Source organism: Sceloporus occidentalis, unplaced genomic scaffold (genome assembly GCF_023333645.1).
Source record: "Sceloporus occidentalis isolate IW3139 unplaced genomic scaffold, rSceOcc1.0.p SCAF_2, whole genome shotgun sequence".
In the NCBI taxonomy this organism is placed as follows: Eukaryota; Metazoa; Chordata; class Lepidosauria; order Squamata; family Phrynosomatidae; genus Sceloporus; species Sceloporus occidentalis.
In genome coordinates this window covers 37890330-37909381 of record NW_028316982.1, presented here as the reverse complement: position 1 = coordinate 37909381, position 19052 = coordinate 37890330, and the positions used below count along the sequence as shown (strand labels likewise).

The following is a 19052-nucleotide window of genomic DNA, read 5'->3' as shown; positions in this document are numbered from 1 at the left end:
GCCTAAAGGCTATCAGAGCAGCTTAACTTTAGTTCTATAGTGCTGTAGATTTACACAGTGCTGTACATACAAACCATAAAATCGATAAAAATGAAAGCTGCCAATGGTGTACATTATACAAAATACATATAAAACAACAGATAATAATACAAGATAGAATTAGATAAAAACGGAGATCCCTCAGAATACGCCATCAGGATGTTTTGCTCCACAAGAACTAAATAGGCCCTTGGCCTGTGTATAGAAATTCATCTGCAGAAAATAGCCAGATTGAATAACTCCTTTTTTTGACAATCTGCAGTGGAATAAGATGCTATTACACTACAGAAATTTAATTTGAACAATAAAGTTAAACTGTCCTGTGTCTTGAGTTTTGGGGTAACCACTTTGTCTCCCCAGAAATTAATGAATGGTTTAATTATTCTCACATTACAGAACAGTTTAAACTGCAAAAGTGCAGTAATTTGCTGTTGTTGTTGTTGTTGTGTGCCTCCAAGTGATTTCCAACTTATGGCAACCCTATCATGGGGGTTTCTTGGCAAGACATGTTCAGAGGGGGTTTGCCTTTCCCTTCTTCTGAGGCTGTGTGACATGATTGGTTTCCATGTTCGAGCAGGGATTCGAACTCTGGTTTCCAGAGTCAGAATCCAATGGTCAAACCACTACAGCACACTGGTTCTCAAGCAGCAAGTTGTTCCACTGGAATTCAAACAATATACACATTTTGGATAGCAAGGCTAGCTGTTATCCTCCACGCTACTTTTGGGGTTATTTAAGGTATTAGAAATCCAAATAATTCAGCTGTAGTGAACAGGGAAAAACAGAAGGATGCTCTGGGTACAGCAAAAATAATTTTACATTTAAAAAACAAAAATAAGAATCATGTTAAAGCAGGCACTTTAAACTCTGAAAAGGCTTTCAAGTAAACAGCAGTTCTACCATTGACTTAGCCATAATTAGTTTTATCTATAGAAACTGCTTAGAGTAAAAATCATACTCTGCTGGCATAGAGGACTTTTTGGATTGCTTTAATGACAAACGTAGCCGTTTTTCTGGAACTTCATCACTACTGCTGCTCCCCCCATCAGTATCAGAAGTCTCTGGATTATTACTACGCTGCAGCCCCTGAATGATATTTGCTGCTTCTGTCTTCAAGGCAGCATAAAGTGGACCCTGCAGATACTAAAAGACAAACACATACATCTTAGTAGTGCTGGACAACTTTATCATACATAAACATACATTTATATAAGATCTCACAACTTTATAAAGAATAGTTTATATAACAATATGAACAGAGAGATATAAACATCAGTTAATAAATTATTTCCCATTTCTGGAAATAAAAATGATATGCTTACTGTGTAAGTAGCTAGGACTATTTAGCACAATATGCTGACACACTATTTTTAAAGCTGTCATTAGAAATGAGCATTTTGAGAGAGCCCTTTTGGGGAAGGGGCAGAGGCTGCTAGCTTAGATGTCCTCTTACCTCTGCATGACCCCTTGACTGCTAACAAGTCAATTCCTGCTACCATTCTCTTGCCCTATACTAGCATTGATGGATGACATGGGCAATCCTAACCTCAATTATATATCTTGGTACTTCAGGATTTTGTCTAGTTCCTTCACAGCTGCCCTTCCAAGTCCCAGTCTTCTTCTGATTTCTTGACTGCAGTCTCTATCCTGATTAATGACTGAGTCAAAATATACAAAACCTTGATATTTCAGTGTCTTAAATGTCTACTGCTTTAAAGTTATATAAATCACCTGTGCTCGTTATTTTTTTTCTTAATGATCAACTCTAAATCTGCCTTTGCACATTCTTCCTTGACTTTCTTCAATAATTCTTTCAAGTGTGGTAATTTCTGTTAGTAGTATTAATACAAAATACGAATATTAAAATAGAATTAATCTATTCACATTTATAACATGATTAAAATAATAAAAAGCAGTTAAAAACAGTGCATTTAAAACAATACAAAACTCTCTTTAAAAAGCCTGTTTCTTAAGAAAAGGTTCTAAAAGCCTATCAGAACAAAACAAACTATTTGCTTGCCAATGGAAAGACAGCAAGGAGGAGGCCTTTTTGGCCTCCCTGGGGAAAATATTCCAGAGCCAAGGCAGCCACAGCAAGGTCCCTTCCTTACATCACTACAAGCACTACTTAAAAAAAAACCCAAAAAACATATAGGTCTCATTTAATCATTTTTGTCAAGGGGTAAATGAAACCATCTCCTAATAATAATAATAATAATAATAATTGTTGTTGTTATTTCTTACCTGCCCCTCCCCATGCATGGAGGCAAATGTTCTTCCCATTCAGATTAATTAATGGTTAATAAAACTATGTACTTTACTACATCAGCATGTACAGTTGTTCATATCAGTGGCCAATACTAAAACGAGGGTATGAACACATTTTACCAGAGTCCTCGTACTCAGAAGTTCACTTCTATGGGTCTGATTGCAGAATCTGAGCCAGTAGGTGTCCAAGATTAGATAGGCAAAAATAAATGTAAAGTACATTGTAACTTACACATCTACTGTTGGTGAGGGTTTTTTTGGAAATAATTGCTTCCACAAGCTTTAAAATGTGCTTACTCACAGCAATGCAAATTCTGTTGTGATTGTTTTTTCATAGCACTCACCTCCTGATCCACCTGTGTTCCAATGACTGAGACAAACAATCTGCAAATGCTGTTAATGCAGGTCTTTCTAACTGGAACAGCAGATTCATATCCAGGTGGCACAAACACCATGAAATACTGCAGCATGTGACATAAGACACTTTTCATCTTCTCAGACTGAAGAATCCTCAGCACATCAGCTTCAAACAATGCATGGATTTTCTCCAATAATATACTGAGATAAATAGGTTCGATGTTCTCATAGGAATGTGTTTCAAAAGGAAACACCGTTCTCACTAGTACTGACAATGGTTCCTCATAGAGTTCCAACTTTCCAGCATCCATTTCAGGAATGGACTGCAAGATTCCAAAAAGAATGGAGAAGAAACTGCTCGCTAGTTCTTCTGGAGGCCCTCCTAGCTGTACCAGTTCTGTTAAAAATGTCATGCTCAAAATTTTAACTTTTGGAGAACCACAGTCCAATAGGGAGCACCCTATCCCCCAAAGAATAATGTCCTGTCGTTTAAAAAATAAATAAGAAACGATGTCAGTAAGAATTCTCATCAAAGTTATCTCCAAGCACTCCACATTGCTCATGCCCATTAACTGAAGATGGACAGAACTTAAAGAGCCCAAATGCATATTAGAATTGCACAGAAATCTGCTCACAGTCACAGGCCAGCTAAGTAAACTTCCTTGAGAGCACCTCTCCATACTTCTCTCATGGAGTAAAATCAGGTCATGAAGAAGATCCAGTACTTCTCTTGTCAACAAGTCAAATATGGCACTATTCCGCACTTTGAACACACATAGTAAAGAGCAAATAACATGGCTGATATTCTCATGTAAAACATGGCAGTTAGGGGTAGAAGCAACTCTTAGAAGCCTTGCAATGATCCAACTGCTGAATTCTAGAAGGAGATAGGGGAAAAGAGATATAATGTTAGGGTTGCAATATTACTGAGTAAGCCCCACTGGGTACCAAAGACAGAGAACCTATGGTCCTCCATTATCTCTCCCCACAGTCACTGGGACCGATGGAAATTGGACCCTAACAACACCTGCAAGGCCACAGGCTGCCCTAGCTCTGAGGTAAACCTGCAGAATCTCTTTTCTACTAATCGGAATCCACTGTTTTGTGTTCTACTCCCTGGAGTAGCAAAAAAAAAATTTAAAAAAATCCCAAGGTTGCTGCATCTAAACTCGTAGTATTAGTTTTATTTTCCTCCACATTGCTGTGGTGTACTGAATTGCTGGTGTTTAAATAGGTTGTTTTGCTCCTTAGTTTTTGTTTATTTATTTGAACATACATTCTGGAATATTAATTTTCTTATATATTTTTAAAAAATATGTAGTATATGGCATTGGAGGCTTTTTTTCCTCAGTAAAACATAAACTGACATTTGAGCCAAAAGCTTGCTCTCAAACTTACTTTTCAAATAAAAACCAATAATCAAAAATTGATAGTTAAGGTGTGTTCAGTCAAATGCAACACAATTCCACAACAGTAGCGCTTGTCGTTAATTGCACCTTTCAACCAAGTCTCCTTTTATTATCATTATTATTATTATTATTATTAAAGTTTATTTATAAAACACTGTAAGTTTTCACAGCGCTGTACATGCTGAATATATAAAATATCACTAATAAAAACCTGCCTAAAGTGTACAATCTAAGTAAAACAAAATAACAGTATTAAAACAAAGATTAAAATACGTCAAAACACAGACACATAATAACCATCCAATCAAGCCATTAGGTGGAACGCTTCCCTAAACAAAAACATTTTTAGTTCAGCCTTGAAGTTGGCTAAGGAGGTGGTATTTCACAGTTGTAAGGGAAGAAGATGCCAGAAGTGGGGAGAAGAAGACGGAAAGATTGAGGAGAATAAGAACAGAATAGAGGCCTTTTGACTTGGCCAGTAAGAGATCATCTGCAATCTTCGTAAGAGCAGTCTTTGTAGAGTGCGATGGACGGAAGCCAGACTGAAAAGGATCCAGGATAGAGTTAGGAGACGTAAACTCAAGACAACGAAAATAAACAGCACATTCCACTTTTAAACTCAGACAGCCACCCAGTGCCACACTGAACCTCAGCTTTTTGCCATAACTAGAGTAATCTCTTTTCTTCCTGGAGGAAGCTTCAAAGCTAATATATTGACAGTCCAATTCTAGGTATTCTGTTCAGAAGTATGATTCAATGAGTCCAATGGAATTAATTCCAAGTAAATACATAAAGGACGGCAGCCTTAATCTTCACAAGTTAATTTATTTTAAGATTTTAGGCTATCAGGGGTTTTAAAGGTATAGGATGTTGAATAGGGTATCTCCTGAGTTTGTTGTTCTTGTTATGTGACTTCAAGTCATTTTATGGTGACTCTATTATCAAGGGATTTTCTTGGTAAGATTGTTCAGAAGAGGTTTGCCATTGCTTTCCTCAGAGAATGAGGGGCGAAGCAGACCATCCTGAAGGAGCAGCTTCTGGCTGCCCCTTTGAGTGCTGGATTGGGGGCACAACATCCACGCATTGCAGCCCTGATCTGGCTTTTTTTCCAGCCCAAAAAGCAGCACAATACCACTCCTTTTGGGGACAGAAAAAAGCCGCCTCTTTTGCTGCACTAGAAGCTCTTCCGTGTTTCTGCAGAGTATGCCATCTAATTGCTGCGCTGCAGAAACATCCCAATGCTGCCCACTGTCTGGGAGGGCGGGCTGCGTGATGCCAGCTTGGGGGCGGTGTCAGGTGTCCAGCATGCAGATGCCATGCCCCTACGTCACCCTGAAGCTGGCTACTTTTGCCTGTCTGTACCAGTAGTAAGAGAGTTTGACTTGCCTAAAGTCACCTAGTGTGTTTCCATGACTGAGCAGGATTCAAATCCTGGTCTCCAAATGTCCTAGCCCAACATTCCACCACACTGGCTCTCATTTCCTGGTTACCCCTTGCCCTTTGTGACATTCAACAGTAACACAGTCCTATGACAAATACACTGCCGTTTCCTACTCACATCATCTTTAATTTGCTGATTTACAAAGACTCCATAGAAATGTTTAAATGAACTCACCAATGCAGCTGGCTTCCGTTTCACTTTGCTGATGAGTTCCAGTTACATTTATAAATACAAGTGGGGATGATTTCATAATATGCAGGATAAAATCAAGCAACATTACAGAACTTGGCTGCGACTCAGTTTTCTTAACAAGTTCTAAAGCAACTGAAAAGTAAATAAAGTCATATTGCTTTATAGCAATTTCACACATTATTTCCCTCTTCAAAATAAATCTAACATTTGTTCTGTAAAAGTGCAGAATAGTATTACTGAAAGTAAAATTTGCACTTCTCATTAAAGGTAAACATCTACTCTCAGCAGCAATTTGCAAAAGGCTAATTATGTTAATCTGTTGCTGCTTAACAACAACGTGCCAACATTTATTTATTGTAGCATTAGATTTTGTGGACAACAAGAACAGAGTAAAATTTCAAACCTCATATAGCTCTGTGTGTGTGTGCACACACACACACATATGTATATCATTGGGAGAGTGGGATCAGCAAAACGGGATGTGTATCACAACTGTATTCAAGCATCCTGACACTAATTAAGGCAAATAATGCATCTGTTAACCAACACATATCTCAGCTTTCCCCATTGCATCATTACTCTTCAATATACATATTCTATTAGAAAGACTGCCTAATAATAGATTTGCCTACTTATCAACATTTCTAGACAGGACACTGTACAATGGGGTAACTTTTCAAACTCTGGCCATTCTAACAATTAAAGTCTTGATTTACTCACCAACATCTACATCCACTAGAATGCGATCAATAAACTGACAGAGAATTTGTCTTGGCTTCTGCACAACAGTATCATATTCCTCTGGAGTAGCACTGGAATCAGATGTATTTAAACAGTCAACATTGGTTTTTTTACTTTAATATGTTACTATGAATGCTGAAACTTATCAAGCAGTTCAGTTCTATAATCAGAACTATGGGCTTTATTTCACAGCTGATAGGAATTGATATACCAACAGTGGGGATGTCTATGTCAATATCAACACTAATTTGTGGATTTACTTATGATTTTTACCTGTCACAACCAATATTCTGGCTGATAACATATTATCCTTCTGATGAAGAAGATTCTAATTTATAAAAGCTTATGCATAATAAATCTGTCATAGGACCTCCTGTTGTCTGTCTTCCATCTGTAAGAAAGGGAATGCCACTTCAGCTATGCCTCCAAACTGTCTTGGGGACGCTTTGCCTCAAACGCCCATATAGAAATATTTTGTGTAATATAAGTGAACCACTGAGGTTATCACCCACAGGCAGACTGCGCCCTGACTTATGTCAAATAGTACTTAATACTATTTTCTGCCTTCAAGTGATTTTTGACTTATGGTGACCCTAAGGTGAATCTATCACAGAGGTTCCTTGGCAGGATTTGTTCAATGGAGATTTGTCTTGCCTTTCTTGGGCGGGGTACAAACCGCCGCTTTGCGGCGGTCTGCCGCCGCCGCCGGTAGATCCGTGGGGGAGCCGAAGCCTTCAGACGGCGCGGCTCCCGCGCGGACCGAAAAAGAAGCTCCAAAATGGAGCTTCTTTCACAGTCGCGTTTGTGACGTAGCGAGGCGCCAGGGGCGCACTCGCTACGTCATAAAGGCTGCGACACGTACAGACGCTCAGCGTCCGATACGTAAAGATGGCGGCGCCCATGTGGAAGGGGCGCCGCCATCTTGTACGTATAGGATACGTACTAGGGTTAGGGGGGTGCGGAAGCACCGCCCCTTCCTAACCCTAGTACGTATCCTATACGTACTAAATGGCGGTATGTATCCCGCCATTGAGACTAAGGTCCAGAACACACTGCAGAGACAATCCAGTTCAAGACCACTTGGACTGTCCTGGCTCAGTGCTAGGGAATCCTGGGAATTGTAGTTTATTGTGGCATCAGAGCTCTCTGACAGAGAATGCTCAATGTCTCACAAAAACTACACTTCCCAGGATTCCCTTGCATTGAGCCAGGACAGCTAAAGCGGTGCCAAACTGGATTATTTCTGAAGTGCAGATACTGGTCCAAAACACACTGCAGAAACAATCCAGATTGAGGCCGCTTTAACTGCCCTGGCTCAGTGCTAGGGAATCCTGGGAATTGTAGTTCACTGTGGCACCAGAGCTCTCTCACTCGCTCGCTCACTCTCTCTGAGAGAGAGAAGACTAAATGTCTCACAAAAACTACACTTCCAGAAGAAAGAAGAGGAAAACAAGAAAAGGAAGAAGAGATACCAAAGAATTGGAAGAGGAAAGAGAAATAAAGGAAGACAAGAAAGAACACTGGAAAGACAAGAAGAATAGAAGGAAGAAAGGAAAGAAAGAAAGAGGGGGGGAGAAGGGGGCTATACAGGAGAAAGAAGAATTTAAATTAGGATAAGATGATGTATTGGATCATTGATTCCCAAACTTTGGTCCTCCAGGTGCCTTGGACTCCGACTCCCAGCAGCCACAGTCAGCTCGGTTAACCGCCAGGAATTCTGGGAGGTGAAGTCCAAAACATCTGGAGGACCAAAGTTTATTAGCTAAGACTCAGAGGTTTTTTGTTGCAGGATATTGTAAATACAAAGATATTTAGGGTGTGTGTGTGTGCAAATAATGAAATAAAGGCATATATATATATATATATATATATGAATAAAATGAAAACGAAAACAGAAACTACACTTCCCAGGATTCCCTTGCATTGAGCCAGGGCCTCTAAACTGGATTATTTCTGCAGTGCGGATGCGGCCTAAGGCCTCACCTGCCCAGTTCCCGGAGGGCGGGGATCATGGAGGCCATCTCGAGCCCTTGGTCCGCCGCCATTCCCTCCCAGAGCCTCTGCTTCGACCCAGTGCTGCTTTTCCCGCCTTCTTCTTCCTCTCCTCCTCTTTCAGGAAGGAAGGAAGGTCTGGGACGGTGGCCGACAGGCGCTAAACTTCCTAGGAAGGCGTTTCGCTTCTCTTTCTCTTTCTTGCCTCAGGATTGGGGGAAAAGAAACATAACAGTCAAGATTAGAATACACAGCCTCACATGAATGGCTTCCTACAGAGCCAGTGGGGCTCTAGTGGTTTCAGGGCTGGACTATGATTCTGGAGACCAGGGTTACGAAATAGTAACATAATACATAAGAAACAATACATAACAACACACAAAAGGGTTCAATAAAATAAGGCAGGCAACAAATTAAAAACAACAAGTAACAATCACTGGGCCATGTAAACCCAACTTGGGCAAGTCACACTCTCTCAGCCTCAGGGGAGGAGGCCATGGCAAACCCCCTCTGAATTATTATTATTGTTATTATTATTAAGCTTTTATTTCTATAGCACTGAAAATTTACGCAGCGCTGCACATACTATTAAAATAGATGAAAAAACTGCCTGTGGCGTACATTCTACACAATTAAATAATACATTGTAATAGATTATTGGTTGTTGATTATTTTAAACCCAGAACTTTAACCAGAAATCATCAGGGAGACCAAGGAGTCGATTGGAAAAGATAAAGGAAGCATTTTTATTGTTTTAGCTGCAGCAGTGTCCCCAGAAGGAAATACTGTACATCCAAATTACTGGGGCATCGGTTCTAAAATGAACCAAGCTTTTATAGTATTTTGAACAAAGAAAACTACAAATCACATTTTCATTGGTTACACTGAATTAAACATTTACACCCCTGTATTTTAATTGGATGTTCATATATTACACCTAACATATGTCACTGTCCCTCGTGGGGTATCCATCAATCAATCTATTAACTTCGTTTTCTCTGTCCCCAAACTGTCTATGAAGTACTTCCTTTTATTTGGGTTAAAATCTTAGGTTAGGAGCCATTTTCAAATTGTTTACATTCCAAAACAGAACATTTGACTTGACCTAGAATAACGATCCTTTGCTCTCACTTCAGCACTATAATCTTCAACTCCTGAGCATAAGTAATATTCTGAATTTTAACCATTCTACCGCAACATATTAATTCATGTTAACATTCAATAAAATAGGGCAGACAACAATTTAAAATAACATCAGATAATAATCATGCAACGCCTGGGAACGCTTCCCTGAACAGTTTTGAAGCTGGTTAAAGAGGGGATGAATAAATCTTGCCATCATAGGTTTGCTCTTAGAAAGTCTGGAATGACTTGAAGGCACACAATGATGACAACAATGGAAAGGGAATTTGAGGCTTTGTTGTTCTTGTTGTTGTTGTTCTTATTGTGTGCCTTCGAGTCGTTTCCAATTTATGGCGACAGTCAAGAGAATTTGTCACAAGGTTTTCTTGGCAAGATTTCCTCAGAGGGGTTTTGCCATGGCCATCCTCTGAAGCTGAGAGAGTGTGACTCACCCAAAGTCACACCAGTGGTTTTCCACAGCTGAGCCAGGATTTGAATCCTGGTCTCCAGAATCATAATCCAATGCCCAAAGCACTGCACCACATGAGGTCTTTTTGACTTACAGCAACCCTAAGATGAACCTATCACAGGGTTTTCTTGTCATGTTTCCTCAGAGGGTGTCGGCCATTGCCATCCTCTGAGGCTGAGAGAGTGTGACTTGTCCAAGGTCACCCAGTGGATTTCCATGGCCAAACCAGGATTCAAACCCTGATCTCCACAGAGTTGTAGTCCAGACACTCAAACCACTATACCACACTGGCTCTTAAAGGAGTTTATCACACTCGGGCTAGTTTCAGCATTAAAGAGAGATTAAAGCGCATTTAAAGCATCTGTGCGATGCCGTGTGAAATCGCTGTGTGAAACGAAATTTTTCCAGGATGTTCACAGGGTAAACTCACAAATTCCTTCATGTGATAAATTCCTTTAGTTAGGCTCCAAGTCCAAGCCACAAGTACGGCATCATCTACTAATTAACAGTCCTCATTTTTACAACACGTTCAACTTTATGTCCCCTTGTGCTGAGAGTTAAGCACCATTAAACTAAATGGGACTTACTCCTGAGAGAGTGTGACTTGCCCAGGGTCGCCCGGTGGGTTTCATGAAGATGTGGGGATTTGAACCCTGGTCTCCACAGTCCTAGTCCAATGCTCTAATCACAATGCCACGCTGGCTCTCCTAACTATCCACTCAGGATTACGTAAATCCCATCTCATTAAATTACTTGCAGGATGTAGATTTGCAGCTTTTTCTGGCAAGTTTTTCCTACAAACAAATGCCATTAAGAGAAGTGTTGTGGTTGTTGTTTACACAAACATTTCAAAATAGAAAACACAAGACAAATAAGAGAGAGAGAGAGAGAGCAAAAAAGAAAATCTCTATGGAATGAATACAATATGTCAGAATAAACTATGAGCTAGTGTGCAATCACTGGTTTGAATGTTGGACTAAGACTCTGGAGACCTGAGTTTGAATTTCAGCTCAGCCATGGAAGCCCACTCGATAACCTTGGGCAATTCACATACTCTCAGCCTCAGGGGATGGCAATGGCAAACACTCTCTGAAGAAACTGGCCAAGAAAATCCCATGATAGGTTTTCCATAGGGTCACCATAATTTGGAAATGACTTGAAGGCACACAACAACAACAGCAGCACAAAGAATCTGAAGTTCTTTGCTCCAGAAGGCCCTGAACTATGCTGTGTGGAGCAAAATGGAAGTGAGGAAACCAACAGGCCGTCCTGGAGCCAATCTGGATGATTATTTCGATTATTTCAGGCTTCAAGGCTGAGTCCTGACACAGGAGTTTATCACCTTGGGGCTGATTTCAACATTAAAGAAAGATTAAACCACATTGAAAACATCCTGCAAATGAAGCGGAAATGGCGAGTAATTGTGCGAATGAGTATCACACGCAATTGCGCAAATAAAGTGATATTGGAAATACATTTTCACTGAAATCCCAAAAGTAAAAAGATGTGCATTAATGCTTTTTTGTGACCACTTTAATGGCGGGTTTTGTGTGACACTGTGTGGAATCATTACGCATAATTACATGATTTTTCTAGAATAATCATAGAATAAAGTCCCAATCTCCTTTGTGTGATAAACTCCACAGAAAGCTTTTCTCCACAGTCCTTGACCCCATAAGGCCCTGAAAAGTTGAGAGGAGCCTCCATCAAATACACCTGATTCTGTGGCATAATTTTGTTTCCCAAAGTGCTTTTTCGTTTCTGGGACAGTGGCCAAGGTGCTGCTGAATTTATGCAGAAACTAAGTACATTACAGTTTGAGTCCTCAGATTACATGGGTATTCTAAAATAAATAGACAATACTGAAATATTATGTTAGATTAATACATGATGTAAAAGCAAGCCAGCATGGAGTAGTGGTCTGAGTGTTGGACTAAGACTCTGGGGTCCAGGATTGAATTCCCCACTTGGGCATGAAACTCACTGGGTGACCTTGGGCAAGTTGCATGCTCTCAGCCTCAAGGGAAGGCAATAGCAAACTTCTGAACAAATCTTGCCAAGAAAACCTTAAGATCGCCAGAAGTCAGAAATGATTTGAAGGCACTCAACAACAAAATGAAATAAAAAGTCATCCCTGGATGCACTTTGGAAGAAGCTTTTCGGTGGTCTCTAAAAAATTCAGAACCATTTGAGTTACTTATACAAGACTTACCTGATTTGCTTGTTCCATTTCACATGTGCATTTTGTTAACTTTTTAATAAACAGTTTGCTGAAATGTGTCAAACTGTTTTATTTATTTATTTATTTATTTATTTATTTTGTGGTGTAGAAACCTATCCTTATTTTTTCCATGTTATTTCTCCTTCAGGTGCCAAATTTTATCTTGAAGAAGTAATGCTCAGGAACACATCTGCTTCTTTAACTGACCCATACGTTTTGCATTTCTATGGCTATTAATACAGTATGATAACAAATGTTATTCCTAGGCACCTGTTCACTCCATGCATCTAGGAAGTAGACCATGTCTATGAAAGCTTATGATACAATGCCTATCTTTACCTCATTTAGCCTCAAAGGTGCTATAAGATCCCTTTGCTTACTTTCGTTAATTGAGGTATACTGGCATGGTGCCACTCCCTGGCAGGTTGTGAAGAAACCCTTCTGGTCTCCCATATCAAACAGTTTAAGCCAAACTGGTTTAGATTACTTCAGCATATCTTAATATTGCAGTGGTGCAGAAATCAATGTTCCTAAGTGATGAGGAAGCATTTTTTTAATCTTGAAAAAAAATTAGTTACCAACATATTGCATTCCCAGGCCTTATGCCATTTTGGGGGGGGGGGGGGTGTCAGGATTTTGCATAAATATCTGCAATGTTGTGGTACCTGGGAAGGTGAAATAAAAAATAATTATTGTCAAGCAATTTCCAAAAGCCCCCTGACTGTAGCACAATCTCTTTCCACTCTGGCAGTTGTACAAACTGAAAGGAAGGAGCAATATGCTTAGCTGGCTAGCCCCTCGTGGCATTTAATGGCACCTCATGCTTTGGCAATAGCTATAAATACATTTTTATGTTTATTTTTAAAACCCTGGACATAAACTCTTTCTAGCAGTTACTAGTATGGCTGGATCGACACTGCAGAAATAATCCGATTCGGCACCACTTTAACTGCCTTGGTACAATGCCACGGCAGTAAAAGTGGTGTCAAAGTTGATTATTTCGACAGTGTGGATCCACAAGATGTTATTTATTCACTTATTACAAGTCAATCTCATTTCTTCCAAGGAAGTCAAGATGGAATACATGGTTCTCCCTCTTTCCCTGCCATTGAAGGGTTGGGGAAACATTTGCCTCCCAAATGTTTTAGGCTAGGACTTCCATAATCATATGGAGGGCCAATGGATCTTGCCTTATTGTTCTCTTCTGTCCTTACAATAATGGTGTGAGATAGCATAAGTTGAGAGAGGGCTTCATGATTGACTAGAAACTTGAACCTGGTCCTTGCCTTCTCAGTCAGACTGTAGTACTAATGCCTACCAGTGCTTCTCAGGCTATCTGATGTGGGAGACCAGTCAATATTTTTTCCCAGCATGCCAGAGACTGACTATATATTTGTACACATAGGCAACACTGTTTCTTTCTTTCCTGGAAACTCTCCAAGGACCAGCAGTAGAATTTCCCATTTTACTATGCCCTTGCATTTAATGGCACTTGAGCATCCATGGATTTTGGAAATGACAGGGTCCTAGAACCAAACCCCAGGGGTTACCAGGGGCCCTGGTGGCATCTGCACTGCAGAAATAGTGCAGTGTGACACTGCTTTAACTGCCATGGCTCAATGCCATGGAATTTTGGGATGTGTAGTTTGAAGGGACACACACACACACATATATAATACTATTATACTATACTATATATATATATAGTTATATATTATACTATTATTATTATTATTATTATTATTATTATTATTTCCAATGAAATGCAACACATGTAAACTTTCTCAAAATCAATATATATATATATATATAGTTATATATTATACAATTATTATTATTATTGCCAGTGAAATGCAACACCTGCAAACTTTCTCAAAAGCAATATATATATATATATAGTTATATTATTAGTAGTATTATTATTTTCAGTGAAATGCAACACATGCCAACGTTCTCAAAATCAATAAATTATATATATATATATATATATATATATATTTCTATATCATTCACTTATTATCATTATTATTATTATTTCCAGTAAAATGGAACACATGTAAACTTTCCCAAAATTAATAAAATTATATATAGTTCTATATTATACCATTATTACTGTTATTATTATTATTTCCAGTGAAGTAAAAGTTTCCCCAAATCAATGAAAGTATACATATGAATGGCACTCTCCCCTAGAGACACACAGAGAGACAAAGAGCTGATCCTATTCCTCCTCCTCTTCATTGGCAAGAGCCACCGACCCACCTCCCAACTGCAGAGCGCTTACCTCTAAACCCGCCTCCTATCTGCCAGAATCCTCGGGGATTGACCTCCGCAGCTGTCAATCAGCGATGCGGCCGGCTGCAGGTGTCCTGGACTTTGCAGCTCTATCTTCTTTTTCCCAGTGGAGCCTCGCCTGCCCTAGGAGCAGCAGCAGCAGCAGCAGAAGAAGAGGGAGCAGTCCTGTGGCACACAGGTACCTTTTCTTTTTCCTGGTCAAAAGCAGATACAGGGATGCATCTGCACTGCAAGAATAGCCCAGTTTGGTACCACTTGAAGTGCCTTGGCTCCATGCTGTGCCACAACCAACTACCATTCCCAGAATTCCAGAGCATGGAGCCAGGGCATTTCAAGTGGTACCAAACCGGATTATTTCTGTAGTGCAGATGCATCAGAGAGACCTTTGCATCCATCTTGCAACTCACTGTTCAGCCTTTTATTTTTCAAATGCTTGGAAACTTTCTTTCTTTCTTTTTGGGTGAAGTTTTCTTTAGTTGTGGCTTTTCACTTGCAACTGTGGTGTGTGGGGTGAAAATAAAGGATTCTCATTTCTCACACTCCTCTATGTCTCCCAAAACACACTGCAGAAATAATCCAGTTTGAGACTGCTTTAACTGCCCTGGCTCAATGCTATGGAATCCTGGGAATTATAGTTTACTGTGGCACCACCAGAGCTCTCTCTCTCTCTGACAGAGAAGGCTAAATGTTTGGACCAAAGAAAGGTTAAATGTTTCGCAGAGCTACAGACTGCAGGATTCCCTAGCACTGAGCCTTGGCAGTTCAAGCAGCATCAAACTGGATTAATTCTGCAGCGCGGATGCAGCCTGCGATAGTAAAAATACATTTAATGCCCTTAGCCTTGTCTTATCTTAAGACAGACATCCTGTAAGTGTGTGTGAGAGAGAAGGAGAGAGAGGATGTGTGTGAAACCAGACTTTTAATTGCTGCGGGGAAATTACAATTAATATATAATTTAACTTCATGTATCACTTGCAGGCATTGCTTGTTGTCATGCCCATGAAGGCAAGACTGAAATACAATTCTCAGCATACGTGGTAATATTAGTGCCAGTTTCCTCAGTGCTAGAACTGGGCTTTTTTTATTGTTTACTGGAAATAGGATGAACAGCCCAGTCTTTAATATGCTTACTCAGAAGTAAGTTTAATTGAATTCTGTGGTACTTCTCATTGCATATATATATATATATATATAGGATTTTGGGTGAAGGTAACTTTGTAGTCCAGTTTGGCTAGAGTATGATACATGCTTTGAAGAGAGATATTATGAATTTGCTTTCATTCAATAAATGATTCTTCCTCCCTGCGCCAGGGCCTCAGACATTTTCTTTTCCTTTCACAAAAGATGCCTGTGTCAGTGAATTCAATTATATTTATTCTTGCCTTATGCTCTCAAAGATAAAAAAAAGTGTTTCTCAGATAATTTGAAAGAACTGGGACATTTCAAGGCTTTCAAGCACAACATTGTCTTTACTTATCTCTTCTTTTCTTGCCATTTTTGATACTTGAAGAGCAAATTACCAATGTATAACCTCAGGATTTACCTTGATGCTTATTGTGTCAGGCAGGAAGGGAGCAGAATTAAAAATTAATGTACTGCCACGGACTGGAGTTCACCCGTAGTAATGCATGCTGAAAATTCTCAAATATCCCTATTGTTTTCTGCAGAATTTAAATCCTGTCTAATATATTTCTAGAATGTATCCAGGTAATGTTCCCAAATGTCAACTGATATCACACGGTGAGAGTCAATGCCATTTGAAGGTGAATGCCCCTCAGAAAGCATGTAGGTTTGTGATGTTTGTTTGGAAAGGATCTGAATGCTTGCTTAACGCTGCTTCTCCACAACTTAGTTCTGAATGCACATTGCTAGTTTACTTATAAGTCATCAGGGTTATAAACTACTCACAAAGTTCAAAGCATGCTAAAAACACAGGCAGTTATGAAAACTGAGCACACTTTTTACAAACGACCTGTTGGTACTTCTCTTGGATTGATGTGTGGTTCTTCTGAAGTATATAATGGACTATCTCTCTAGAATACATCTCTCTAGTTTGCAGGTATTGTTATTTGTACTGTAAGTGACAAAGCCAAGCAGGCTCTGAGATATTGCAGGGCAGGTGGGGATATGCTATATATTCATGTTCTTAAAACTTGTGTAAATAAAGAAAACAGAAGGGAGTGACTAAATCACCAACATTATAGACAGAAGTACATTATATTTTTACTGTGCACTCAGCCAGTAGTTCCAGCAAAAAATTCTTCTTTTGATTCTTTACATCCAAATCACCTACTTTGTCCACTTCCTTCCCATGGAATTGCATAGCTATTTGTTCTACATACAGTCTGTTCAGGAGTAAAGAATGAAAATGAGTTTAGGATGAACAAACCTTACTTACTGCTGTGCAAAAGTGGACACGTTTTATTAAAAAGTGCATCTTCTAAATATTGCTTAGTTTGATGTAATCTGTGAATTTAAAATGCTGTATTTCTAACATTTTGTAAATATCGATTTTTCTCCATGCCCCCTCATAATCCAAGTCAAAGGGATATAGGCAAGAGTTCTCAAAAGATGTCATCAGGTATGGGAGAAGCAATGATATTCAGAAAGTGACTAATTCAAGCCTTGTTATGTTCAGTAATAGAGTATTAGTTAACAGAGGATAATAGGAAAGTCCATCCATGCTTGGCCAAGAAGGAATGAAAGCAATAAAATGCAAGCGTGGAAAGGCAAACTAGCAAACCCATGTGTCTATGCAGGTTCTGATTAAACCATGAGTACTATGGCATTCTTGAGAAGCAATGTGGCCAATAGCTGTTCTGTCCATATATGGGAATTAAAGTGACAGTCTAGGTAACTCACCTTTGATCAGTTGCTTGCTTTTATCTGCTCAGAACAAATGGAATTTGCAACAAGAAAGTGAAAGGAAGTTGTTTAGAGCAATAGCTGGCACTCCCCCCCCCCCTTAGCACACATTTTTATGAATGTAATTAAAACCCAGTTATGCTTTTGTTAAAAGCCAGCAAACAAAGCATCCTTCTGTAAATTGAACAACTGTAATAACTCTTAAGCCAGTAAATCAGATAAATGGGGAAGAATAAGAAAGAAGGGATCTAAAGGAGAATGTGAGATGAAGAATGATCAAGAATGATCGTTCTGTTCCATGAAGTCTCCACTAGTCTTGCCATGAGTGCTGCCAGTTTTTCAGATAAGCAATAAAGGACAATTGAAATTTTGACATGCAAGTTTGACAGTCAGGAGGTAGCTATTCACAAGTTTCTGTTCTACCTAAATACCAAATGATTTGCTGAAATATGATTGTCAATTGTCAATAAGTGAGACCTTTGCAGAATTAGGAAAAATAGAATGCTTTCTAGCATGGCAATGTTGACTGAGAAATTTTGGGAACTGTAGTACAAAAACAGTAGCAATTTTCCTGAGGTCTGAACTGCCCCTAGGTGTTTGAGGAACTCAGCCTGGATCAGTATGTAAATTCTGATCATTTGAATCCTTAAACACATGCTGCTGATATTTAATTAAGTGGTCCAATTCTAATCTCATTCAGAACAGTGCAAATACATTTTTATGTGTCATACTTGATTGCTGTATTTGCAAATTAATTCAGCCAGGCTTTGAAAAGGATTTATAGAAAGCATGCCACTTCTTTTGATCCTTCCTAAACTCATGAAGGATTAACTTAATAAGTGACTTTTTTTTTGGGGGGGGGTTAAATTCACAATGTCACTGATAGTGTCAATTAAAGCATTGGTTGGATAAGTCATCAACTTTACTCTGACTGGAGCTGCATCTGCACTGCAGAAATAATCCAGCATGACACCACTTTAACTGCCATGACTCAGTTCTGGGAAATTATGGGAAATGTAGCTTGTTGTGGCACCAGAATTCTCTGACAGAGAAAGCTAAATATCTCACAAAACTACAGTTCCCAGAATTCCCATCAGTATTGAGCCATGGCAATTAAAGTGGTGTCAAACTGGATTATTTCTGCAGTGATGACCCATGTTATGGTGCTGTTATTGTGAACAGACAGGAATGCAAACAAAAGCAGAACCCAGTTAGCTTGTATCTTATTTTAACATAGCATGTTCCTAACATTACTATCCACTGGGTATTATGTTCTGCTGTTGATATTCCAATAATATTTTTATTATTGCCATGTAGGACTCACTGAAAGTGTAATTTAGTCCTATACATGTTCACTTGGAAAATTCAATGAGTTGAATGGTTGAATGTGCATAATAGATTATGGCCTGACCAATGCATTTCAAGTGGTATTGTCTTCTCAGACCTTGTTTGCATCTTCAGATTCAAATGAAAATATTAAAAATTAATGGCTCACATTTTAAGATGACTGAATTTAATGGAAGTTCATGAAATGAATAGTTTCCTTCACCCTTTTTTGTAACTGTACAAAAAAGGCCAGGATCCCTCTGGAATAAAGACAGAACATGGCATGGCAGCAGGGAAGAGTTGCCCCATTTTGGT

The 19052-nt window shown here is 39.2% G+C and overlaps 2 protein-coding genes across 6 annotated transcripts in view; one reads left to right on the top strand and one right to left on the bottom strand.

The window, feature by feature from the left end:
* Positions 1-8975, bottom strand: part of ATR (ATR checkpoint kinase) — an 82161-nt gene extending 73186 nt beyond the window's left edge. For 3 of the 4 annotated variants that reach the window (XM_089509110.1, XM_089509112.1, XM_089509113.1), the window contains exons 1-5: positions 8431-8975; positions 6427-6518; positions 5689-5838; positions 2652-3541; positions 998-1182 (exon numbers count right to left, since the gene is read on the bottom strand). In XM_089509110.1, coding sequence (XP_089365236.1) covers positions 998-1182; positions 2652-3541; positions 5689-5838; positions 6427-6518; positions 8431-8492 — 1379 coding nt within the window. In that variant the 5' untranslated portion in view covers positions 8493-8975. The remainder of the gene's footprint in view (positions 1-997; positions 1183-2651; positions 3542-5688; positions 5839-6426; positions 6519-8430) is intronic. The other variant, XM_089509111.1, reaches the window with a different exon arrangement.
* A 5700-nt stretch (positions 8976-14675) lies between these two features.
* Positions 14676-19052, top strand: part of PLS1 (plastin 1) — a 77983-nt gene continuing 73606 nt past the window's right edge. For both annotated transcript variants that reach the window (XM_089509108.1, XM_089509105.1), the window contains exon 1: positions 14676-14724. The gene's annotated coding sequence lies outside the window, so the exon portion shown is untranslated. The remainder of the gene's footprint in view (positions 14725-19052) is intronic.